The sequence below is a fragment of the Mauremys mutica genome, chromosome 6 (genome assembly GCF_020497125.1).
Source record: "Mauremys mutica isolate MM-2020 ecotype Southern chromosome 6, ASM2049712v1, whole genome shotgun sequence".
Taxonomy (NCBI): domain Eukaryota; kingdom Metazoa; phylum Chordata; order Testudines; family Geoemydidae; genus Mauremys; species Mauremys mutica.
Window position 1 is genome coordinate 99,876,358 of NC_059077.1, and position 26,516 is coordinate 99,902,873.

General features: G+C 39.6%; 1 protein-coding gene and 1 non-coding gene across 3 annotated transcripts; both read left to right on the plus strand.

Annotated features, from left to right (window-relative positions):
• The first annotated feature begins 1,637 nt into the window (after positions 1-1,637).
• HAUS6 (HAUS augmin like complex subunit 6) lies at positions 1,638-24,935 on the plus strand. Of its 2 annotated transcripts, none has more exons than XM_045021912.1 (17): positions 1,638-1,912; positions 3,298-3,393; positions 4,336-4,414; positions 5,513-5,645; positions 8,839-8,986; positions 10,161-10,226; positions 10,340-10,391; positions 10,595-10,768; positions 11,780-11,973; positions 12,802-12,931; positions 13,728-13,830; positions 15,036-15,120; positions 16,279-16,351; positions 17,021-17,206; positions 19,411-19,546; positions 20,042-21,088; positions 22,614-24,935. In XM_045021912.1, exons 1-17 carry the CDS (start codon positions 1,800-1,802, stop codon positions 22,706-22,708), a joined length of 2,910 nt encoding a protein of 969 aa, XP_044877847.1. In that variant the 5' UTR covers positions 1,638-1,799; the 3' UTR covers positions 22,709-24,935. The 2 variants fall into 2 exon arrangements, with proteins under 2 accessions (XP_044877847.1, XP_044877846.1); XM_045021911.1 differs by having other exon boundaries at positions 1,640-1,912; positions 22,611-24,931.
• Positions 16,073-16,205, plus strand: LOC123373464. Its single transcript, XR_006580745.1, has one exon.
• Positions 24,936-26,516: the final 1,581 nt, after the last annotated feature.

Consider the following 26,516-nt stretch of genomic DNA (forward strand, 5'->3'; position numbering starts at 1 on the left):
GCTATGCCAAAGTAAGTTTTCATAGAGTGAAACTTGGCAGGTCTGATCATAGAATATCAGGGTTGGAAGGGACCTCAGGAGGTCATCTAGTCCAAACCCCTGCTCAAAGCAGGACCAATTCCCAGACAGATTTTTACCCCAGTTCCCTAAATAGCCCCCTCAAAGCTTGAACTCACAACCTTTGGTTTAGCAAGCTAATGCTCAAACCACTGAGCTACCCCCCTCCCAGTGTAGACCAGCCTGTATTAAAATATTCCAAAAGATAGCAATAAGTCTTTTTGGAGTTGCCCAAAATCTGCCTGGCTGAGGGAGGTGTGTTTAATATGCATTAAATGTTACAACTTTTAGTTTGTAATCTTCTTTAGTTTAAAGGTGGTGGGGGGAAGAGATTGTCTGTTTGTTTATGACGTATAGAGAAGTCCTGAATGGTTATTGGTGGGTTGGCTATCCAAGAAAACAACGAGGAGTCCGGTGGCACCTTAAAGACTAACAGATTTATTTGGGCATAAGCTTTTGTGGGTAAAAAAAATATAGATGCATGGAGTGAAAATTATAGATACAGGCTTAAATATATATTGGCACATGAAGATAAGGGAGTTACCTTACAAGTGGAGAACCAGTGATGACAAGGCCAATTTAGTCAGGGTGGATGTGGTCCACTCCCAATAATAGATGAGGAGGTGTCAATACCAAGAGAGGGGAAATTGCTTTTATAGTGAGCCAGCCACTCCCTGTCCCTCTTCAAGCCCAAATTGATGGTGTTAAGTTTGCAAATGAATTGTAGCTTTGCAGTTTCTCTTTGAAGTCTGTTTTTGAAGTTTTTTTGTTGTAGGATGGCTATTTTTAAATCTGTTATTGAACATCCAGGGAGATTAAAGTGTGCTCCTACTGGCTTTTGTATAGAATCCTGTGGCACCTTATAGACTAACAGACGTTTTGCAGCATGAGCTTTCGTGGGTGAATACCCACTTCTTCGACTTGCATCCGACGAAGTGGGTATTCACCCACGAAAGCTCATGCTGCAAGTCTATAAGGTGCCACAGGATTCTTTGCTGCTTTTGCAGATCCAGACTAATACGGCTACCCCTCTGATACTTGGGTTTTGTATGTTACCATTCCTGATGTCTGATTTATGTCCAGTTATCCTTTTACGTAGAGACTGCCTGGTTTGGCCAATGTACATGGTAGAGGAGCATTGCTGGCACATGATGGCATCCAAGTAGTAAATCCTTTATCCCAAGGACAGGCACGTGTTTAGAAATCCAGAGCCTTGTTTTTCCCTGCAAGAGTCTCTCTCAGAGCTTCTGATTCACCCCGACAAAGCCAGGGGCTCCCCATGCTGCTCTGAGGAATCCCCGGCCCCACCCGTGACCAGAACAGTAGCTTCCCCTTAGTAGTTCATAGCCATAGAGACCACAGTTCTCAGCTGGCAACACGGCTGAGACTACAGCTCCCAGCAGGCCATGCTTTATTCAGACGGAAGGGAGTGTGCCGCGCTGCACGCTGGGATTTAGACTTCTTCATCTAAGAATTCGCGTAGGGGAGCGTTCTTCCTTACAGCTGCGCGGGAGGATTTGTTTCCGGGCTCTGATTGGTCGGCGGCGAGCGCGTTCTTATGGCGTCACTTCCGCGGCGAAGAACGCTCCGCGCCCCGTGTTTTTTCTTTGGCGGGTTAAACGAAATGGCGGCCGCGTTAGGGGGCGGGAGCAGCGGCGACAGAGGGCCCCGCCGGAGAGAGAAACCCTCGGAGTAGAGACGCACGATTCCTCCGGCCCCGCCCCGCGCTCCCGGCCCTCAGCATGAGCGTCTGGGAGAAGGAGCATCTCTGGCTCTACCTGCTGGCGCTGGGCTTCGAGCCGGGAGCGGGAGCCGCCGCCGCCGGGAAGCTCAGCACCCACCTCAGCCTGGGAGTGTGAGTGCCGGTGCAGGGGGGAGCGCCCCCAGGCCGCGCGTGGGAGCGTTTCAGCCGTGACCCCCACCCTCCCCGAGCAGGGTGCCCAGGCTTCCGAGCTAGTGCTGGCAGATCGGGCGGGGGTCAGCGGCCCGGGGGGATCCCTTGAGCAGGAGATGCCTTGCTTGGGTATCTCCTGGCCTAGTCACCTGGGAGCATCACATGCGGCCCCGCCGGGCGGGGGGGGGGGCAGACGCTGCCCAGTAGGGTCACCATCTTTCGTTTTTCCAAAAAGAGGCTGTTGTGGGGGTTGGGGGAGCTGAAGAGGGTATCTGCGGCGGGGGTACTCGCTGGAGGTGGGGAAACTGTGTCACTCCCTAACACAGTGGCAGGCTGGCGCAAGCCCAGGACATGTCAGTCAGTGCCTTTCTGTGGGGCCTCCTGCTCAGGGCTGGGTGCCAGGGCGTCGGTGGGCAGCTGTGGATGCTGAGGAGGGGGCAGCTAGGAAGCGGATCAGTCGAGGTTCTTTCTGAGCTGCAGCGTTTGTGCTGGAAAAATCTGGCCATTTCCTCTTGTTTGAAAAATCTGCACAGACAGAGGATGGATCCTCCAAAAAGAGGAACTAGCCAGAAAAACCTTGACATATGGTAACCTGCACAGGGCCTGGCTCTTCCCCAGCGAGCCCTGCCCATGACAGATGGTCAAAGGGGGTGGGGCTCCCATCTTGAAGGCAGGGTGAAGTGTGTCTGTTCTAACACAGTGGTTTGGAGAAGACGGTCCTGACTTGCTGTGGCAGCACAGCTCTTTCACCAACCCCACATCTGCCAACATGGAGCTAGCTGTCCCTGCAATCCCTTCTGTTGTGGGTATCAACCAGCGAGATGTGATGTTATGCATGTTGTTGTTCACTGGTTTGTAGAAAGGCCTTTGACATGGAGCAGTCAGACTTTACAGTGCCCTGCACCGTATCTCTGGTAAACAAAATGGGCTTTTCATTGGGTTGCTTCTCACTATAAGTAATAGTGTACATGATATTTGTCAGAAAAAATGAGGTCAGAAAATAGCAACAGCTCTTACTGTGTGGATTTGACACAATTGGATGCAGTTTATATGGAAACAGTCACTTTGGTAGTGTGTTGGCACTGAACTGACATAACTCTGCTTTCAAGACAGAATAAACTCTTGATGGAGTTGCCTAAAAGTTATTAAGGAGACTAGAATTCTGCAGATTCCTTCATTGGATTAAAAATTGATAAAATAATCTGGAAGGGTTCTGCCAAATTTGCAGACCAAAGAATTTGAGAGGTTTTGTAGTCTTAAGTACATACAAACCTTAAATTAGTTTGTTTGAATGCTTAAATGTCAATTGTTTTGGTGGTTTTCACTAACTACTTTATATTTATCAGGAACATGTTTGACAAGCCGAACAAGGATGCTTTTCATGTGGTTGCACGCTTCTTGTTTACTAAATTGGATCCTTCACGCTCAATAGAGATCTTCCGGTACGCACAATTTTTGTGTAATCAATAACAGTGTTCCGTACACACACCCAATAGGAATAATCACTGATGTAGTCTCTGGGGTAGAGATAACCTGTTTGGAGAACACGTTACAAAAATCACTTACAAAACTACCATCTGTGTCGGTTTCTCACACTTGGGTTACAGATTCTTAATGCATGACAGACAACTTACCTAGCTCAAATTTTTACGGCGGTAGTCATAACGTAGACAATTTTGGGGAAGTTTTCACAGAGACGGCAAAAGGCACATCTCTTCACCCTCTAGCCAAATTTCAAGTATCAGGTTCAAGCCATAGAGCCTCTCAATGAAATAACAGCAAGCATTTTTTTAACATGGGCAAAAGATTTTCCCTAATCTGGTTCTCAGGCAGCCAAACTGTTTTATCATGCATCCAATGAAGTGGGTATTCACCCACAAAAGCTCATGCTCCCAAACGTCTGTTAGTCTATAAGGTGCCTCAAGACTCTTTGCTGCTTTTACAGATCCAGACTAACACGGCTACCCCTCTGATGTTTTATCAGAAACTTTCTAAAAAAATAATTCCATCTAAAGCAGACACCTGGCATGAAAAATTTCAGCCCAAACAGCTGGGCAAATTTATAAGCAGTTGGAAACGGCTTTATAATAGGAAAGGGCAACCTTAAATATAGGTGGCACTACCAGCTCTGGCTATAATGTATTTACTATGAACTCTTATAGCAAAAATCTCTGTGGTTGAACTGTTTCACTGCTAGTCATTTTAGAAAACTTCCAGGTACCCTTTGATCATAGTTTGAGTACTGTTACTTCTTTCTTCCCTTACCCTCCTCCTAAAAGGAATCACTACAAACCTTAGCATTTTTCAGCTACATATTTAAATAGGTAAATTTAAATTATTTACCAATGTACTGAAACTGACTTTTCTTCTTTTGGAATGGAAAGATTTTGTTGCCCTCCAGCAGATAAAAAGGGAGATGCTGAATTCAGGAAGCAATGCTGCGAATGGCTAAAAAAAATTTCAGTAAGTATTGGCAAGAATGAAATGATCGCTGCAGGGAATTCTTGTCTGTTTAGAGTACCACATGTATAAGTAGCGTTTTAGGTTATTAAACAAAGTATCTGCTACCAAAGAATAACTCTTAACTTTCCCAAGTACAATATATGGCATAGGTTTGTTTTTTTTTTGAAGACTTATTTGAACTAAAAGTTACAGCATGGTATGGTAAAGCTTAGACTGCAAAGCTGATACATTTGGGCTTCATGCATGCAAAAAGCCTATAGCCTTACACTTAGTTTTCTGTGTATTTCATGCCTCAGACAAACCTATAAGTGAACAGGCTTTCTTAAGAGGTAAGTTGGGAAGAGTTTATTTCAACATAAATATTGTATGTTTCAATTAATTACAGCCATCCTAGAAGACATTGATATTGAGAATGCAATTTTACTGATACAAGAAACTTTGCAGCTGTAGAATATTAGTCTGTCCTGGGTAAGGGCAAAGCTGCTAAAGTTTAAACAAGCTTCTTGAATTGAAATGATAATCAGGCCCAAAGCACAATTGGTTCCCTAACTGTATCCTGGATCTTTCATCTACATTAGCTTCTGTCTAAATGAGGTTCTGCTAATCATGGCCTTCATGCTTAGACGGTTTCCAGTATGTCGCAAGATCCTAACCCCTTTCCATAATGGCAAGTTGGGTGAACTCTGTTATGCAAAATCATTGAAGAAAAGGAAAAAGTACAGTGAGCACCTTTGATATGGAAAAGAAATAGTGGCTAAAGTATTTTCCAGGACACTGTAATTGGAGTAGAGCACTTACCTATTAGGGGGTTGGGACAGCAGAGGAAGTTTAACAGGTATCCATAACTAATCCCGACCATATTCTTGAAACAATTTGTTCCCATCCCGGAGATGGGGAAGAGGGGATCCAAACTTTCAAATTACCATATCACAACTGTCAGTTCTTTTAACAACACATAGACTGGGTTTGCTTCAAAGTTATGTAGCAGCTAAAGACCTTTATGCCATTACAATGTCCTTTAGTTAAATGTGTGGTAGTTTTTGCTTTGACAAAATCACTTCTTGGGAGAATTAATAGTAACCAATTTCATTTCCTTAGGATGAATGTGGAAACAGCTTTCCCCCAGTTGTAGCCTCACTATTTCTTTCTCCTGGTGGTCCTAAATTTATTCATCTAATGTACCACTTTGCAAGATATGTAATAGTACAACATATGAAAAAAGATTCTGAAGGTAAGTTTTTGTTGTCTGTGTGTGGGTTTTCTTTATTTTTTGTTTTAATCGCTTCATTTATAGTAAGTGACACAGTGTGAAACTGTTTAGGGCTTAATCTATTATAAAAATCTTAAAAGATCCTGAGTTGTTAATCCAGATCTTCATTGGAGGTTGGAAGAGAGTGGGTTCAGATCTGGTCTCATTTTAGACCCAATTTACATTACCAGTAGTATTGCTGCCCTGTAGTATAATAGTTTTGTTTGGAAATTGATTTATCTAATATTATCTTTTCTAGTTCCTAACAAAAAACACTTGCCTGTATCTTGGTGCTAAAACTTGTGTGTTTTCTTGCTCCATGTTGTTCTAAAATACTCATCCTCACAGAAATGGCAGCCATTTAGTTTCCTTTTTTTTTCTAAATGGAAAACTGGTAATCAGGCAGTACAAATCTCCTTAGGTGATAAAGGTGTTTAAGGTTCTACGGGTTGATTTTTATTCATATGATAGAGTGATAAACAATATTTCTGTCTGCATGTTTCAGAATATTCTGTGAACTGAGCTGGTAGTTTGTCTCCAGTTGTCTGAATATCAGTAGCACTAGCTGATACACTTGTTCAGCAGTGAGTCAAGATATGTGCATGAGCATGGAGACTAAACTACTCATTTCACTCTTGCAGCTTGTGTTTAGACAAGGTACACCAACTTAAATAAAGTGGTCTGGAAACAGGTTTGAGGCACGACAGCAGCTTAGGGGTCTGTTGACTGTTCTGTCTTTATGTAGAGAATTTGTCTCCTAGTGTGTACCTCAGGTACCTTTTGTAAGTACTAAATGCAGTGGTATGGGGTGAGAGCAGCAAAGCTTTCTTCTGTTATCAACCCCATCTGGTCCAAGCTGAATGAAACTTGATGAACAAAACTAAGTGAAAACATGACTTCTGAAACATCTTTTGCCAAGTGCTTCAGAAATCATAATTAAATTCATTCTGATTCCAGTGCAAGTGAGCTGACAACGCATGCAGGTTATAGCATTATACAAGTTGTGTAGGAACTTAGAAACTGCAGTCTACACTCTTAGTAGTGTTAATGACTTTTGTATTGTTTCCAGTGTTAAACTTATTTTGCTAATAATGGCTGCAGGGAGGGTCTTGGGAAGATGGCAGAGTTTTATTACGGTCTAATTGGAGAATAGAACAAGCATGTTGTCAGAAATAAGACTAGCCTGCTATTCTTGGTGGTATGAATTACTGCTTACTAAAATTCTTTATCGCGTCACCAGTTTTTAAAATGGGAACTAAAAACACTTGGATGGATGATTGTGGTCTCACTGTAGCTTTTTTGGGTAACTCCAGCTCTTTTGAAAAGCTGCCTTAAGTTAAAGGGACACTGTCATCTGTGTTTTTACTATCGCTAAAGTAATTGTTTACTGTAACTGAAAGACCAGCTTTTCGTAGTTGGGTTGCTAGGTGCACCCGACAGCACTTTGTGCATTTATAGTGGGGTGGTAACACCAGTATAGTTAAGATGATCTTGTGAAAAGAACGAGATGAAATTTAAATGTGACTTTTACTTAAACTGGAAGGGGGGAATTAGTTTCCCTAAAACTAGTTTAATCACTTTCTGAAATTGACTAAGTTGAGTTTCCCTCTGAGCAAACTTAGTCAAACACAACCAAATACCCCTATGTTACATGCAGGTACTCTGAAGTAGAGGAACCAGTTTCTTCATGCTCTTTTATGAGATACTGTGTTAGTGTTCCCTAATCTGGGGGTGAGTAGACACCATATTAGTCCAAGAAGGGTAGTGGCATGAAAGGTTATGTCTACACAGCAAGCAGAAACCCACAGCAGTGAGTCTCAAAGCCTGGATCAGCAGACTCAGGATTGCACTACAGTGCTAAAAATAGCTGTGTATATATAGCTTTGGCCCTGAAATGTAGAGAAGGGGTTGGGATTCAAAGCCCAAGCCCAAATGTCTACACCAGGGATCTCAAACTCAAATCACCATGAGAGCCACATGAGGACTAGTACATTGGCCAGAGGGCCACATCACTGAAACATTTTCATACAACGATACAAAAGTATAGTCAAAAATGAAAAAAATGAAGAGTAATACAGTATGCTATTAAAAGTCAATGTATTAACTTTTAAAAACTGTAATGTGAAGAGGGGTTAATAAAATATAAACACTCAGTAATGCATCTTAGTCAAATGACAAAACATGCATTTACTTTTAGAATTACTTCAGTTAAGGCCCCCCGCAACTGCCTCCACCCCTGCCCCCATTCCACCCCTTCCATGGGGCCCCGCCTCTTCCCACCCTTCCCCACCCCTATTCCAAGTCCTTCCCCAAATCCCTGTCCCAGTCCTGCCTCTTCTCCGCCTCCTTCCCTGAGAGCACCACCTCCCCACTTCTCCCTCCCTCCTGGAAAGTCCTAAGTGCTGCCAACAGTTGTTTGGCGGCAGGAAGTGCTGGGAGGTAGGCGGTGATGGGAGCTTGGTTGCCAGTCAAGTCAGCACCTGTGGAGGGCCGCAGGAAATAACTCCGTGGGCTACACGTGTTTGAGACCCCTGGTCTACACAGCTATTTTTAGTGCTGTAGCATGAGTCCAAGTCTGTAGACCAGGGTTCTGAGACTCACTGCTGCAGTTTTCTGCTTACCATATAAACATACCCTCTTGTACAGTATGCTGGAAGGGAAAGGTGTATGACAAGCTAGTCCTCCTACTCCTCCCTGCCCCCATTGCAAAAGTGCTCATGCAGCAGCAAGAAAGTCAGCAGGCAGGGGCTTAAAATCTGCCTTTCTTTCCCAGCTCCTATAGTCGTCCTTGCAGTAGGGGCACTTTTCCTCTACTCAACTCGGACAAGCTTGGGCAGGAAAGCTACTATCTTCTCTGTTCTGATGGCACTCTTCACAGCACATATGGGTCAGCTCTATGGAGTCCCCAAGGAGCAATTTTCCTCCTTTCCAACGAGCATGTAGTCTTCTGGTAAGATGGTGAGGGCAAAATGCCGAAAGAACAAATGTACCCTGAAGGGGAAAAAGGCAAAGAGAAATGGATAAAAGGACAAAGAGAATAGGGGCCGTCTAAAGAGATGGGAACCTCTGTTTTATATTTTGCATTTAAATTAAATCACCTAAATTAGAAACATGTCTTATTTACCTATAATTTTGACGGCACATTTTGAACTTTCTGTTTAACTGATTTATATAGACACCAATATACATTTTCCGGAAGCTGTGAATTCAAGGCCTCATGACTCATATAAAGCAGCAGCAAGATACAGAGTGGCATGTATTAGATTTTTACAGTCTATACAAAGGGAAGATTTTGTAATTCAAGAGTACCAGAGAAAAGCACAGTAAGTAACTCTTGTCGGGGAGGATATTTTTAATTGAATGTCTTCATAAATATTACTTATTACATGTGTGGCGATATAGATAAAGACATTTCCATCTTAAAGTAACATTTTTTAAATGTCTTGCTTATTAGTGTTAAGAACTTCCAGCTTTTTGCAGTTGACAACACTTTGTGCATACAAGTTTCAATTGTTCTCTGTATAGTCTTGCTGTTTTTGTAGACCTTTACACACAACATCAGAGAGAAATTTTAAACATTAAACTGTGATTATTCATCCACCAAAATGGCTGGAGCACTCTGGGATGGGTATAGAGTAGACTTTAAGTTAATAGTGTATTTAAAGCCACTGCTGTTTAAAAAACAACTAGTAATTATGTTGTGGTTATAACAGCTGTTCGACCTCTGAGTTTATCAGTTTGGGATATGCTTTATCAGTATCATCCTTTAGTTGTCTTACTAAATTATCCTTTTCAGTCTTCACCTGGGGACACACCTAGTCTCTTCCTGCTGGGGAATAATTAACATCCCCAGACTTCCACTGAGTGACATCTTTTCAAAGCTTCCTCTTCTTTATTTTTCCTCTTCCATCAAAAAACTTCAGAATACTTGAAGATCCCATTGTACTTTTGAAAATCAGGCTATATATAAATGGCAAAACAAAAAATCAAGCTAAGCTGCTAGGTTCTTGGGTCTTGAAAAGTTTAGCCACTGCAGCTATGTAAATCCCAGTGCTCTGGCTCCTAGTGGGTACTAGTCAATTGGAACACGGGTATTTGTATGCCAGACAGTTGAGAAACTGTATATTAACATGTAAATTGGCCCTCTGCCATAATTTAAGTACTTGAATAGCTGAGAAACTATATCATTTCTGTAGCTACTGAAAATTGTATTTCAGTATAATGCAGTGGAAGACCGTCAAACTTTTAAGTCTTTGGTAAAATCATTAGGAAAGATCTTGCACAAAACTTGTGTGAGCCTATACATAGTGAACCGTGCAAGGCTTCAGAGCTATCTGGATATTCAGGTTTGGGCTGAAACAGTCTGAAAAGTAAATGACTATCTTCTTCTCTTCATATTTTCCAATGTCAATGACCATTAGAATTGGGATGTCAGAACAAAAATGAAAGTCTTCAACTTGATACAGTAGCTCTGTTATGCTCATTTGTTTTTTGCAGATTATTGACTAGACAAATAAGAGATCCAAGATCTGAATGTGCAGAGCTGCACAAACTGCTTCAAAAGTAGGTTATTCCTTCCTAACTGTTCTTCAGATTTATGAAGCTAAAGGCAGACTATTGTAAACTTTATTGGTAGTTTCATCATAGCTAACTCAATTATCTATTTTTTTAACTAGAATGGAGCAAAATAGCCAAAAGCAAAGTAACAAAGAAGAGAGAGTTCAAAAGGTGAGGATTTTCTTCTGGATGGCAGATGGCTGACTTTATTTTTTTAGTTAACATACCCCTCCACCAATTACTCCATCCCAGATACTGCTCTCTACTTCAAACATGCTAGCGTTCCTCATTTAACTTCATGCATTTCTGGTCTTTTAACCAAGATAATGTGGCAAACATTTGAGCCGTGACATTTTTTTTCCCTCCCCATTAAGGTTCGCTCCAGATGGGCATCTGTAATGGAAACACTTACATTCTTGGAAAAGGAGAAAGAAGTTGTAGATTCTGTTGTTGATGGTCACGTGGACCAGTATGCTTTAGATGGAACTAATGTCACTATCAACGTTCCAAGGCTGCTGCTTGACAAAATTGAAAATCAAATGTACAAAGTATGTGATTGTCTTTAAAGTACCTAATACTTGTCTCTTCATGCTTGTGCTTTTTTATTCATAGAATTCCTAGTTGCCTTACAAAAGCGACAAGTGAAATTATTCTCACTTAATGGAGCTGCACTTCTGTTTTTGTCATCTGTTATGTGCCCAGAGTAATGCAGCATACTGCTCATAGACCTGGGAACATGTCTTGATTAGTGTTGCATCAGATGCCAAGTATTCTTACGTAGTTGGGGAGAACGAATAAGTCTGATCTGATTATGTTTAATGTTCTTACTGTAACCTGCCCTACAAACATGCACAAATGCGGTAATGATATCATGTTTGGGTGAAGGAAAGGCCTAGATTACTTTTGGAAAAACACATAGGGGGAATTTCTCAGACATACATGGAAAACATGATCTTTCCTCAAACTTAAAAAAAAAAAAAATGTTTAGAGGAGATGTTGGTCATTGTCAAAATTGAGGAATAAGGAAAAGTAACGAGACAATTTGTTGGTGGCTTATTTTCTTCTTCATTCAAATGTGCTTGTCGGTATTGAGGTAAAATGTCTTGCAGTATGGTGTTACAAATATTCTTTATTTGAAGTCCTATTTCAAGTGTAAACCTCACTAAAGCTATTAAATCAATAACTGCATTGCTAATCCCATATTAAAATGAACACTTAAAACTAACTTTATTTTTTTCTGATTACATTTTGCATTTCACTCTACTTGGACAACAAAACTAGACTAGACAGACTCGTGCATTGTGTATATTGCTGCTCAGGTTCATAGAATTGCTGGGTGGTTACCAATGGTGTTCGTTAAAATGTTTTCATTTAATGTTAATACATAACCACTCTAAGCAGCCTTAATTTTCTGGATCTAAACCAAGGTGAGAGTCTCTTAATTAAAAAAAAAAAAAAGACAGATTCATAATCATAAGGGTTTTTTTGTATCCGTATACTATACCTCCTCATAACTGATGTATCTATGTAACTACTAATCAGTTTTCTCTTATTTGAAGTTGCATATAGGAAATGTATATGAAGCTGGAAAACTCAATCTGTTAACAGTCATTCAATTATTAAATGAAGCATTGAAGATTTTAAGATATGAACGTCAACAAGTTGACCACGAGGCACTAAAATTAGATCTTCAGTACATTGAAGGGAAGACCAAATTTCAGAATAAAATTTTATTGGGTCTGAAGTCCATGAGGTAAACTCTTAAATTTTTTTTCTGAGGCTCTTTATGCTTATTTTCATGCACAAGGGAAGCTTTAATCTCCGGTGTCCCTCTTCCAAAATAACAACACTTCATATTTTGGCCTTATTTGCTTTACTGAGACAACGTGCAGACATCAGCTCTACTCTTGATAGATATTTTGGCTGACAAATTCATTGGTGTTACTTGGGGTTTTACATCTACAGAGGCATCTGTAAACTTCAGCATTTCCCCTCTTCTCTCTTTATGAGCAAGCCAGCTTTGCTCCTGGCTGTGTGAAAATGGAGGCTGGGCATCTTAGTTCAGTGATGGTAGTGAAGGATTCTTGCTCCTTTGATCTTAAATGATAGATGAGAAATCTATGGTACTGGCTACATTTTAGCATAGTAAACTGAAATTAAGATTTTAAATCTCTTGTGTTCACCCTTTAATTATTTTAGGTATTGTGTTCTTTAAAGACTCTAATGACAATTTTTGGTCAGCGTTTGTATTTTTAGTCTATGCTTTCTTTGCAAAGCTTGTATTTGCTATGTAAAACTGGTTTGTAAAAAAGAAACAGAACACTTAAGTGGGTGATATTCTAGAACTCTGTGTCTCGTTACATTTCAGTGACTATATATTTACATTATCTGACAATTGTTACAAGATAAACAAAACCAGCACCCAAATATACTTTGTGATAGGACAAAATTGTCCATCTCAAGCAATTGCAACGTACCCAGGGAAAACATCTGATCTCTGTCAAAATCTGCTTTCTATGTAACATGATTTTACTTCCAGTACAGATACTTGGTCTTTTTTTTTTTTTTTAAAACATTGCAGGCACAAACTGAAGCGAGAGGATCACGTGTCCATAGTGGAATCAATTGCTGAAAAACAAAGAGATTGGGATATGAAGTGGGAAAACTTCCTTGGCCAGTCTCCCTTCAGTTTAATTAAAGATCAGAATCCAGTAAGTAATATGAGCTTTTTGGAGAAGTAGAGTATGGCTGTTTTCTGGGGTTGGGAGAGCTGAAGCAGGCTTTCTAACAAATATATAATTGCAATAGAATCCTTTTAATGCTTCCAGTGTACCAGATATTAAAAATGTTCTAGCCTCTTTGGCCTTTTTAAAATGAGTAGGTGTAAGTTTAGTTCAAAGTAGACATGAGTCCTTTATGATAACCAATCAAAGTTGGTACCCTTATAGGTAATTCAAAGTTGGTCCCTTCAGGTCAGGAGTGAGTCATAGTAGTAAGTCAGTGGGCAAACTTGCATAGCAATTACCTCATTTAACTCTCTGTAGTTCAAAGAGCACTTAATTTTCAAGTGGCATCTGTGTTTGAGCATAAAATGTACTTTATAAAATTTGACCAGGTAAGTCCGGGGGGGAGGGATAGCTCAGTGGTTTGAGCATTGACCTGCTAAACCCAGGGTTGTGAGTTCAATCCTTGAGGGGGCCACTTAGGGATCTGGGGCAAAAATTGGTCCTGCTAGTGAAGGCAGGGGGCTGGACTCGATGACCTTTCAAGGTCCCTTCCAGTTCTAGGAGATTGGTATATCTCCAATTATTTTTATTTATTTATTTTAGTCTGTTTCCAATGAATGAAGAATAAGTTTCATAGCATCTGCTAAACACTTGCTTGTAATCTCGCTGCATCTGGCCTTCAGTTAAAAAATATTGTATCACTTTCAGTAGTGTCAAATATTACTGATCTGAAGGCTTTCACAAAAATAACTATTTAATCATTTATTTTTATTTTTAAAAGGTACTTGATTTGTTACCAGCTATGTCTCCTCTTTCTTTTGATCCTGCAACAGAAGAGGCTTATAAAAGCAGTGTCTTCTGTAAATATCCAGCATCAATTCCAGGTGAGTAAATTGGATAAGGTTTTTGGTCATCCCTAGGGTGTTCCATGGCCTAAAAGGATTCTCTGCTTGCCTTTGATACTCCAGTCCTCAATAGTTCCTTGTCATGGCAGTCTTCTTTCTGACAGATGAGTGCTGAGCACTCATTTGGAGCCTTTCAGTACTGCTCTTTGTGTCTGCCAAAAAATAAGACTTTCTTGTTCATGGAGGAATAAGGAAACTTGGGCTGAGAACCCAGCTCTTATCAGAGGAAAACTGCTAATATGTCTAAAACCTGGATTTCAGTGCCCCTTTCATCTTACTAATGCATGGTGAGCATTTAAAGTATATTGTCTCTTGCAATTGTCACGGGCCTTGTTTCTCCCCCACTTAGTCAACATTAGTTTAAAAAAAAAAAAAAAAAGTAAAACTCTTATGGGTCCAGCTAATAGATTTCTAACTGCAATAACTTAAACCTGTTTCTAGTAGAAACATTCATTCCTAGGCTGGATAGGTAACACTACAAAAAAACATGGAAGTCTCAGAATTCTGGTAACACTTCCATAGCATGTATGTTTGCCATGGCTTTCTTGCATGCAGATTCTTGGCTGGAAGTTCTTTTAATTTGCAGTTTTTAATAATTCTAGAGAACTGTCCTGGTTATTAACTCTGCCTTTGTGATCTGTCTGTTGCATTAGCAAAATGTGTTTTTTAAGTTGGTTAAAATTGTGTTCACTAACATCCATTTCTACAAAGAGCTGCCTGCATATTAACTGTAGCTAACTCCTAGAGCTTAATTTAGAATATATTGGCATTGTAAATGTAGTGATATAATAAGAGTTTCTTGTTGAAGTGGCATTATCTTTGACTTATTTAAAAAAAAAAACCCTATCACTTGGGTTGAATTTTTATGCCTGCAATGAATCAAAATACTGAATTTCTGTTAATTGAAGAGCCCTTGTACTAAACTGTGTATGTGTTTGCTATTGTTTCATATCTGCACACTTTTCTGCCCACTAACTTCATGCCGTGACACACACTTTCTGGTATTGGCAAATCACTGTAGAGTACATAAGGGTTTTGTTAAATTGGCATTTTGAATAGCCCTTTGAACTTGTCTGCTTATAGCACTCCCAGATCTAAAATTGTTGTCACCTCTGGTCCTTTATAATAAAAGAAAACAGGCCAGGCAAAAAGTGGTAACACATCTCTTCCATTCTCTATTCTAGATACACCAAAAAAGGATTGTCAAGCAAATGATGATAAAGAGGATGCAGCATTGGAAAGTATAATGGACACAACATCTACAGGAAGGTATGATTAAAAAGCTATCTTGGACCATTTAATACGTGAGTAAAAGAGGTCAACCGGTGCAGACGGTTACTTTCCTCATTAAGAGTCTTCCTCTAAACACTTCCTTCTATGAAGCTTTTACATAATCCCTACAAAAGATGAAACTATATAACTATCCCTATTTTGAGGGTCCCGAGTTGCATGGCAGCTGTTTACTCTAAGAGGTTCTCTATGGCATTTTAGAAGGTTGTATTTTTCATGGATCCACATAAGGACTCCTACAAACACCTGAAAGCTGTTATGTTTGAAAAAATAAAGGGAGTAAAAATTTAAACAAATTTTGATTAGTTCTCTCATTCCTAGAAATCAGTTCATTTCATATCTGCTTCTGAGTTCTCTTCAGATTATCAAAGCAGTTAAAGCTAGACTTGTGTTATACTGAGCGACTTTTATGTAACTTTCTAAAAATTCCAAGAAACTTAAATGTGTAACATGGACAAATACCTATGTTATAAAAGGTGGTAAAACAGGTACTACTATACATAATTACTTGCTTCCTAGTGAGTGAACTGAATTTTAGTAGCATAGTTTTTAAAAGAGAAATAGGTAAAATTACTTAGAAGCAGTGATGTTATTTAGTTTAGCTTTCTTCTGCTTTGCCCATCAGAGCTGACTTAAACTTGTACTAGTAGCCAACTATCTGACTTCATAAAACACCTAAAACACAATTCAAATCCACAACCACCAAAAGGCTTACAGACAGGTTACTTAACACTTTCATGTGGTGTGACAAGTGAACTGAAATACATTGATACTTAAAATGGTGCCCTTATCCTTCAGCTGTTTGCTGTAGAACTCAAGTTGATCTCAAATTTCCAATATAAATAATACACTTCTCTTTATATAAAGTTCCACTCTAGAAGTGTGTGTGGTGGGGGGGAGAGGGGCGGGGGTGTTCATATTTATTACTGCTTGGGAGACTGATACACAAATAGGGCTAAAAATTCGCTCTAATTGTCACAAGTCCCTCCCTATAGTAAAACTGCCTTCTGATGACCGGGATGAACTGAGGGAAATCATAACGGACAGATACGGGGCAGACAGTATACTAAGCTTCATAAGACTTATATGCAGCATGTTTGGTTTAATTTCAATAACTGGAATCTTGTCTGTTTTTAGGATGCTCTCACACTTGCAGTCAGCTACACAGAGCTTTCTCACAGCTGAACCCAGCAGTGTAGTACTTGAAAAGGTCAGTTTTTAATAGCTTAAATTGTCTTTTGGAAAAAATTAAACACTTGAAGTTTGTATTCTGTCTTCATTAAGAGATTGCAAGGTTAACTTGGCATACTTTCCTGGGTCCTGCTGGTAGATTGAAAATGGTTATGATGTTAGCAGAGCCACCTACCAGAGGATTCCCCAGGCATTGGGAAAATTGCCAGGCTGCATAGCACCTGTGATAAGTTTCCAAGCCTGACTCTCAGCATAGGAAGTGTGTCTGTACTACACCAGTAATATCTGGTTGTTGAAACAGCTCCTTATGGGGGGCTGTCAAGTGGCAGCACAACTTAAGCACCATCCATAGGGCCAATCTTAAATTATGCTTTGGGGTTGGCATGGTGGTCCCAGGTTGAGGAATGTAAGTATGGTCTAAAAAGTACTTTTGCTGCATCTTGGCTGCACTGGGCACAGAAAGGGCAAACCCAAGGGCTTGCAGTTATCTATATGCAATGCTTTACCTACGTAGGCATGCTTTGTGTCAGCTTGAAATCTGACTGTAACAAATGTTTTTCAGTGTTCGGTTTACTGTTTGATTAAACTAACGCTGACACTACAGGTGCTGTGCAGTTTAGGATGGTAGTTCCTTCAGGTTGTACATTTTTACAATAGAAGACTTAAAAACTTCTTTATATTCCTTTAGGATGTACATACTACAACTCCAAAAAGGAAAGAACGGTCTGTTTCTCAAAAAATCTTAAAATATGCCGTGCACAAACCTAGACCAATAGAAGCTTGGAAGAACGGAGATACTCACATACTCCAATCACCAATTGCAGTTAGAAGAGAAGATCCCATTAAGAAAGCACAAGAGCAACTGGCAGAAGAGGTTAGGAGAGGCTTCACTTCTTAATTACACTTCATTGACTAATCCTGATGGTCTAAAGATAATTTGATCTTGGTACTCATTTGTTTATGATAATGGTTCTTATTTAATTGTAGCTGTCTAAGCTTAATTTTCAGTCTTTTTAAGAAGAAAAGGATGAAGGCTATAATTTAAAAGTACACATTGCTCAAATAGTGTTATCAGTAGCTACCAATATGTTGCTCTGCTCTTGTTTGATGGGGATAACAGTTGGCTGCGTGCGTGTTCCCTCTGTGTGCTGCCCTGGCTCTGCGCAGATAGCTGACACAGCAAACCCCGAGAGAACCCCCAAAAACCACAGACTCTAGTAAGGTACAAAGGAACCCAAGCCAGGTTTATTGTCAGACGAAGCACAGTAATAGTTTCCTATAGACTCTACAGGGCATACTACGAATATGTGCCCTCTGGCAATGGACACAGCTCAGTCAGTGGCGGGACACTTCACTGCCCCTTAGGCTGGACAAAGATGCGCACTCCGGGACCTATTTTTATACAGTTACAGGACAAATTATTCATCCCTTCTGATGTATTGAGGTACAGCCCCTTGGCTCATTAGGGTGCTGTCTCCTCCTTTGATCATGTTGTTCTAGACAAACAGATCTATCCATCATGCTGTCCTGTCTTTAAGATGCACCTGCCTGTTCCTTGTTATGTCTGTGGAGTGTCCTGATGTCATCTTGGCACAAGTTCCTTTTCTCGCCAATTCTGTGAGGTGAGGCCTGCCTCTGGCTCTCAGCCCAGCTTTGCTTAGCAATGCCTGGAAGTACTTTTGGTTCAGGCTTCATGCCTTAGACTGGGCCTCTGACACAAGAGGTTATGTTTCAGGGCCTCCTCTTACTACATACAGTACAACAGAATACTCTTAATTGGAATATCCTAGTGGGTGGTGGCCTTTCTGATTTACCAGAAGAAAAGTAATGCTGCTGTGCATGAATCTATAAAGCCCATAATACTGGAGAGTATTTACAGTGCTTGGATATTTCTAAGGCATCTCACTTCTGTATTTGTATTAGATTTCTGTAAATAGGCCTACTTCCACTGGGAGAAGGCCTAAGCCTGTCCCTCTGTTGTATTTTCTGCTGACACTGTGCAGTAAATAGAAGAATAATCAAGTATATGTAGCTGCCGTTGATGGAACAAACAAAAGCCCAGAAGAGGGAGGGTAGAAAGTTTGAATTCCTTTTCTAGATCACACAAATATAGAAGGGACTGAAAGCTATTGAGGCAACAAACTATCAGAGCCAGTATAAGATTCATGAAAGCGTACCAACTGAACTGTGCTATTAATCAAAGATTACTTGTTCTTATTAAGCAGCCGTCATTGGTCTTCCTTGGGAGACTACATGATTAAGCATACCCTAGGTGACATAGAGCTTACTGTACTATTCATGTATTTTTTTTATATGCTTGACAGAGTTGATGATTTTCCTTTATTTCACTTACTGAAAGCTTTCTGCAACTTACAAAACTGATCTTAGGTCTATAACTAGTACATATTTTGGCATTTAACTATAGCATCTTAATATTGTTGGACAAACATTTGGACGTGGCATATGTGTGCAGGCACTTTGTCCTTCAAAGGGAATTTTTTACAAGAACCTCAAAAGTTGTGCTATATAGTGAGATAGAAGACCAAGTGTCTTCATCCCTGAAATGGTGTAGTTAATTGTCAACTGCACTCAAGAATATTTGTTCATTAATAAAATATTGACATCCTAAGTGATGTGACTTTCCCATAATTGTACAGATTGGAACTGTCGAAGTGAAAGCTTAATACTTCTCTTAAATGCTTTTCTTCCAGGACATTCAATTCCTGGTTAATAATTAATCTCACTTCCTTGTCTCTCGGGGAATCTTGTCTCCATTTTAAAGAAAGATGGGTGAACTAAAGCATGGGCTGAAACAAGTCAGTGGTAAATTAGAGAATAGAATGCAGAATTTGATTTCCAGTCTCATATTCTGACCAGGAAGCTTTCCGTTCTTTTCCACACTTCCTCACTTTTAAAAGGTGCATTTTCCATAATTGTACACACACATTTAAACAAGAGTTGTGGAACTCCTAAAGCTCTGGAGTGGGTGGACAGAATGGGATTCATTCAGTGCTATTATTGGCAGGAACAAAAGTTATCTTCCCCAAGAGTTTCCATTCTCTAAACTTTCTCCTACAGGTTGCAGATGTAGTGGTATCAGAATCGACTCAGGGTGATGGTGGAAAAGGAATGGAGTTAGATGACCTAATTGGCTCATTGGCTTCTAACCCTTTCTTAACAAGGAAACAGATCCCACGAACTCCAGAAAATCTGAGTAAGTTCTGTTTTCATAATGTAGAATAGTTAAACAGAAATTCACTGAAGTTTAAGAGAGATGGTGCCATGTTAAAGGACAGCCCCAAACACTGCTCAATCACAATGGCTTTAACTCATAACAGTTGTCATCAGGATGACATACTTATTATCTGTAACACAACATAATACCTGTAGCAAAATGAACATAGTATGACTAAGGTAATATAGAGCAGTGTTTCTCAGTGACCGGTGCATGGACTGACGCCAGTCCCAGAGATCTCCCTGACACAGTTTAGGAAGGCAATAAGTGGTCTCTGGTATCTAAAAGGTAGAGAAACACTGGTATAGAACTCCTATGCCATCACCTCTGTGCTGTTGGCATTCAGGGCACGGGTGGGGAAACATCAGTAGTTTCAAAGGTAGCATGTTTACACTTGTATAAAAGTAGAAAAATAGGTGGCTAAACGATATGGAATTGCACTTAAGTATGTTCTTAATTTTGTTTCAATTTTAGTTACTGAAATTAGAAGCTCATGGAGAAAAGCTATTCAAGCTGAAGATCCTTCAGATACAGAGTTGGCTCAGACTGACATGGTGACAAAAGAAGCTCCATTGGATCTAGAGTCTGCAATTTGTAGCCGAATAGATTCTAGTATGGCCTGCTTTATGTCTTCATCTCACATGTCTGACCTTAATGTTTCTAATTTACTAGAAGGGAAATCTTCAGTAAGCTGGACGACACCTGCACCTAAAAAGCAGGTGGTGGTTAGTCACATCAGTGAATCGCCAACACAGATACCAGCTACAAGAATGCCAGATAACGAAAAATCCTGGGAGCTTGGATCAAAACATACTGTTTCAAGTAAAAGTCTCTCAGAAAAACTAGAAGAATCTGTCTTTCCAACTGTAAATAAGAGCATGAATCCTCTGGATAATAGTGCAGAGAGAGATATTAAAACAGATGCCCTATCACCTTATTTTTGTGAGAATTCTTCAATGCATACAACTCTGTCATGGGATGCTTCTCAAATGGTAAGTGGTACTAGTTCTGACAGTAATGAAGTTATCCAGTTTGGAATACTACATGAGACTCTTCCAGAGGAACTTGGCAACATAAGTCTTAATAGCTCTAAAAGTTTAGAGACTGATGATGAAGTTGAAGGTAACTCAAGGGATAGCAAGTCCTTAGAAAACATAGTGAAAAATGAATGGGTCGCTCAAGAATGCAAACAGGATTTACAATCTATTCGTAACAGGTATGACGCACTAAAAAAGACAGTTTTTGGAAATGAGGAAGATTCATTTCAGTCACCTAGAAAACAATTTCTGAGGCATAGGTCAGAGATAAACCTTATTCCAGGATGCAAAGAAACAAAAGAAGTATTTAGTCCTCTAGGAAAACTCTATGCATTGGATGCAGAGTATATCAAGACACCTTCACACATGTCTGTTTTTGAAAGAAGGCACACTCTTTCTCCACTGATTGCATTTTCTCCAGTTCAAGAGAGACTAAGGTCAATGACGCAAAAGAAACCTGGAGACTTCCTGCATAACTTGAAGGGTAAGCTTGTGTTTATGCTTTTGACGGGATTGTGCCATGTGTACATGTGGAACTCTTCACTTTTGGGTTTCCTGGACATAATCTGAGCACTTGGCTTCTGCTTTAGGAGTTAGGGGGAAGAAGGGAATCACCAAGGTAGTGGATTGTTGCCACAATTACAGCTACTGTCATTTTCCCTGGAAGGAGCAGTGTGTGTGTGTGTGTGTGTGTATATATATATATAATGTGTGTGTGTATATATATGATCATGTAAGGAGCAAGAAAGATGCAGATCTCGTCTTTGGGTTATGTGCACTTTCTGATGTCTTAGTCTTTTCAGCAGTGGAGCTGCAGAGGGAGCCTTTTAAACTTTTAAAAAAGTGTATATTCAGGACAGTCATCCTCTAATATACTAGTTTCTAAAGATTTCACATATGCAGAGTTTCCTTTCTTGAAAAATAACACTTCTCCCCAGAGGTGGGTGATTAAATTGATAAAGTCCATATCTTGCAAGTTACATTTTCCAAATATGGAACTATGGGAGTCTTTGCCAGACAATAGACACCAAAATGTGAGAGAGACCTAGGTAATACTTACGCTAATGAAACACAATAGCTTTCCACACCAGAAACAAAAATACAGTGGCACTAGGCAGTTACTGGTACACCTGTAAGCATCAGTCAGTATACTTGAGTAATTAGTACGACAGGAATTAGCTTTGTAAGTGCACTTGCATTTAATGTGGACCCTATTCAACTGTCAGTCCACAGTAAGTATCCAGGACACTTTCACTTAAATGTCAAATGGAAAAGTTGATAAATTGAATTTAATAGGTTAATCTTAAAGGGACAATGACAGACTAGAAGATTGCAGTGCACTTTATGGGGCTGCATCCTGCAACTATCAAGAAACTGAAGATAGTAATGAATGTAACTGCTTGGTTAAGTGGTCCTCCATAAATTGTACTTGCTGTCAGTTAACTTATAAACAGCTTAGATGACACCTGAAAGCTAAGTGTCCTAAATGGTTTGGGACCAGATTGCTTATTACAAATACATGCAATGCCATGGAAGGAAATTAAGCAGATGCTTAAACTAGTTCTCCCTTGGCCCTGCTTGCTAGGAGCTCTGAGTAATCTACATTCAGTAACATTCTCATTTATTGGAAGTAACTTAAACATCATCGCTCCTGTAGTTCACATTTGATAAGCCTTTTCTCCATCGGCAGCAGCGGGTAGTTAATATATATTGCTACATAACTGATGCTTTTACATATACTAAGCAGCAATAACACTTTAAATTGGTTGCTTACAGGTTGTGCTTAAAGGTTGTACTTCCAGTGTTGGTGTACCCCAGAATCCTCTCTAGTTATTAGTTGCAGCTTCTTTGGTTGTGCAGATATGGGAAATTTTCCTTTCCCTGATTTGGAACAATTACATCTGTAGGAAGTGTCCCAAAACACTACAGTCTTTTTTCCTAAGGTTATCTGGTATGTCAAATTTTTTAATACTATACATTTATATAACAATACATTCTTTTTCTAGAAGAAGAGAATTTGAAGGAGAAGCTGGATGCAAAAGAATCATCATCTGATATAAAGACACGTAAAGATGAAGCAGTTTCACACTTAATAGAATTATGATGCACTTGGCTGTGTAATGCTCATGTACTAAACAATTAGACTTATAATTTAAAATGTTATTTGTAATTTACATTTTTCAAACTCCATTCTTCCATTTCAGACAGAAATTCTGCCAATACATTTAAATGCTTATTTTAACTAACTGGGGAAGAAATTTCCTTAGTGTACAATGTCCATTAAGGCTGAATTCTTTCTTTGGTCATTGATCAGAGGGACTTGGAGATTTTTCACCATTGATATGAGAAGACTAATAGTCAGATGTGTGGAATCAAACATTTTGTTGGATTGTGTGGTTAAGTCATGCGCACTGAAACTCCTGAGACTGACACAACTTCCTAAAACAGTTCACATTTTAATTTGAAGTATTTAAATTAAAAAAAAAAGTCAAGGACCCTGTTGAAAAATGACATTTAATCACATGCATTATAAGATATCAAGGATATCATCCTTTAATTTTTGAAGTCTAGCAAAATTGGAACTTTAATTACCACATAAATTGTGAAGGGACTTTGTAGGAGAAAAAGGATGGATTCTTGTAAAGGCCTCCTCTCCCCAGTTCCCTGTTTGGGGAATGACGTTTGCCTCCCAATCTGACCTGTCAGATTTATTTTATGGAGGCCCTTTTTCTGCTACCAGCTCTGGTGCCCTAACTCCACAGCAGCATGGTTCCACTGGTAGTACCCTTGGTTATAGCATTGTCAGGAGAAATGATGGGGCTGTTCAGAAAAGTCCTGGAGACCTTTCCAGGTTGGATACCTGGGACTGAAGAGGGATATATTTGTATCCATCCTGCCCTGCCCATTGTAAGCAACTGAAAACTTCTGTGAATTCAGATCAAGGTGTGGGTATGATTTAGCTTAATTTATTGACTTGCAAGGGAAGAGAATCAATTTGGTAAGATGGAGCACTGATGTCTATGGCCTCACTACTCACCTTCCATAAACACACCTCTTGACTTAAAACTCTGGGGACCAGTGCCTGTTCAAGTAGAACTAAAGGTAAAGTGAGGAAAGATTTAGGGAGAGGGGAGGCAAGTGGAAGAAAGGCACATGAAGAGTAGGACAAAAGAGTGCTCCCAAACACTGTAACTAAACCCATTAACAATCCCAATTAGAAATCCACTTGTGGGTTAAAGTAATTTAGGATTTTTGTTTAACTTTAGATTTCATGTTTGACTTTGTCTTGTGTTTATTTAAACTTTGTTTTTAAATAGTTTATTAAAATGAAAAACAGTTTTCAATCTTGTTACAGAAATATTTAATTTTATAAACTTCATCCTGCAAACCTAGTCTCAGATTTGTCTACTTGTGTTCTAGGCAGTGAAACGGGACTTGATATCTAAAGTGACCCTGCATTACTATGAAATAAAGAGAATTAGCAGCATATTTTGTCTAGAAATCATAAACTGAGCTCCAGTCCAGCACCGGGTTGAGGACTTTGTAGAGTTGTCTTTATCATTGTTAAACACCACCCACTGATCAGAATATACAAAATGATATGTTTCAGTGAATTTCCATTTTAAATGGTAAAATAATTGACACTCAGGGTTTGCTGGGTAAGGTATTCTTGTAGAAGACAAGCAGGTGTTGTTGGAGCAAGTACAGTAAGAACTAGATAATCTTTTTGTCTTCAGGAGAAACAATTGGATATAAGGTTTTAATTATAAACATGTTATAAGGGTTGGATTGTTTAATCATGGAAACAAGTCTTTTTTTTTCCCATCAACCTGTGGCTGCCTCCCTTCATATAATTCTCCACTGCTATAAAAATGCTTACACAAGTATTCCTTCGCCCTTGTTTGTTTTTTCAAAATCTGCATTCCATGGGCTAGGAAAGATGGAATTTCTCTTCAGCAAACAATGCAAGAGTGAAAAAATTAAGCCCGTCATACAAGTCTTTGACCCCTTGGGCCCTCTATGTGGATTTTGCATTGTGCCTTTGTGATGGCAGGTGAGTTAGCAAATGGCCAACACCTTCTGAACTGCTAAGTAAAATGTCATCTTAGAAAAGTATATTTCCATTTATTTTGCCATCAACGTTCTCCTGCCAGATTAATTCACTAGTCCCACTTTACACAGTGAATTCTGATGACAGCTTAGGCTGAATTTGGAAGGCAGAGCAAGATTACTTTCACCAGGTGAAGTTGTGACTCTGAAAAGAAAATGTACAGTGTGGGCTTGTTTATCCTCAATGATTTTCGATATCAGTATCCAAACAGTCAGTCACTCGTTCTGTAATCCACATTTACCTGCCACTGTTGATGCATGATTCTCACTCACTCTTCAGTATTAAACATGTAACTATCATATTCAATGTACTGGTGCTTTATGATATACTGGTGGGGTACAAGGTGAGGATATGGAAGAAAAAGATTAATGGTGCCATACTAAAGTTGCTTTAATCTCAGAATCTGAAATACGATATGAAGTACCTTTTAAAACTGCATAAACCACTCATCCTATAAGCTATGTGGTCTAGACTCTGTTTGCTATATATTGGCAATATCATCATTAATGGAAGCAGAGTAACTGTGTTATTCAATAGTCGAAGCTATGTTTCCTTTACATTAAACTAGTGTGACAAATCAAGATTGAAAAAGAACATAGCCTACATGGAGGCCAGAATCTGTGCCCTGCAACAGTTGAGCAGCAGGTGCTGCTGTCAGGGCCATTCAGAGTGCCATCAGCAGCAGGTAGATTGCAGAATAAGAATTTGAGCAGAGAAGGGAGAATTCAAATATACCTGCTTAATGTATTGACAAAAACAAATTTCCTATTACCAGCACTGGTACTACACTGATAGTTGATCTAGTGCATTGACTGTTTGTTACATATTTAATACGTTTAAATATAGGAAAGGTTTATTGTTAAACTACATTATGTGCAAATGCATTTTGCATGTTTACTACAGTGTATGTGTGCTGCAGGCTACTGCCCTAGTCACAATATGGCCGTAATATTAAGGTTGCAGTGACTTATTTGTAAGACAAAGCCATGGAATGTCCTTGCTGGTGGGGGAATCTTTCCACTCTCTCCACAATGAAATCAGCGGTAGATGTCAGTTCATATTTGATTGATGCCTTTTTATTTAATCCCATACTTTAGGTTATAAATGCATAACTATTTTAACCACTTCTCATAAAATCAAATATTGTGTACCAATGATTTTACTTTTATGTACCTTAGCATTCTTCCACATCAAAGGAGCTCTTGCATACTTCAGTTGCACATACTATTGCCATGTATCCATCTCTTTGGGAAGAAACATAGGTTCTTAGACAGTAGATAACACTTTTACCAACAATTCAGGACAGAAGAATATTGTATCCCAGTGTTTTTCTAACTCTTCTGTAGTTAGATGACTTCTTAAAACAAGATGTGCACTATCTAACCCCCCACTCTTATTTCCTCTCTCGGAAATATAGCCTGGTGAAATGCCAGAGGAAGTGCAGGCAGAATGTACTCAGGTTGCAATTGGGCCAGATCAGCTAGGGTTAATTGTGCTACCCCCTATGCAAAATGCTATTGTTGGAAAGGTCACAGCTGCTTAAAGCCTTGAGTTCATCTTATCTAAAAGACAGCTCTTCCAGTACCACAGGGCTCCCTAATAGGGGATTGAGGCAGTCATTCAAGAATGACACAGAAAAGAACAGGCACTGGACCACTTTCTGTAGCTCCAGTCCCTTTAGTCTACAGGCTGGGCTGTGTTCAAAAGCATTTCTGAAGCAGTTTCAGGTAATGCAGTTTTGCCAGCTTGTGTACAACTTCTTTCCTTTAAATTAAACTGCTTATGCCAAAGGCTGTGCGTA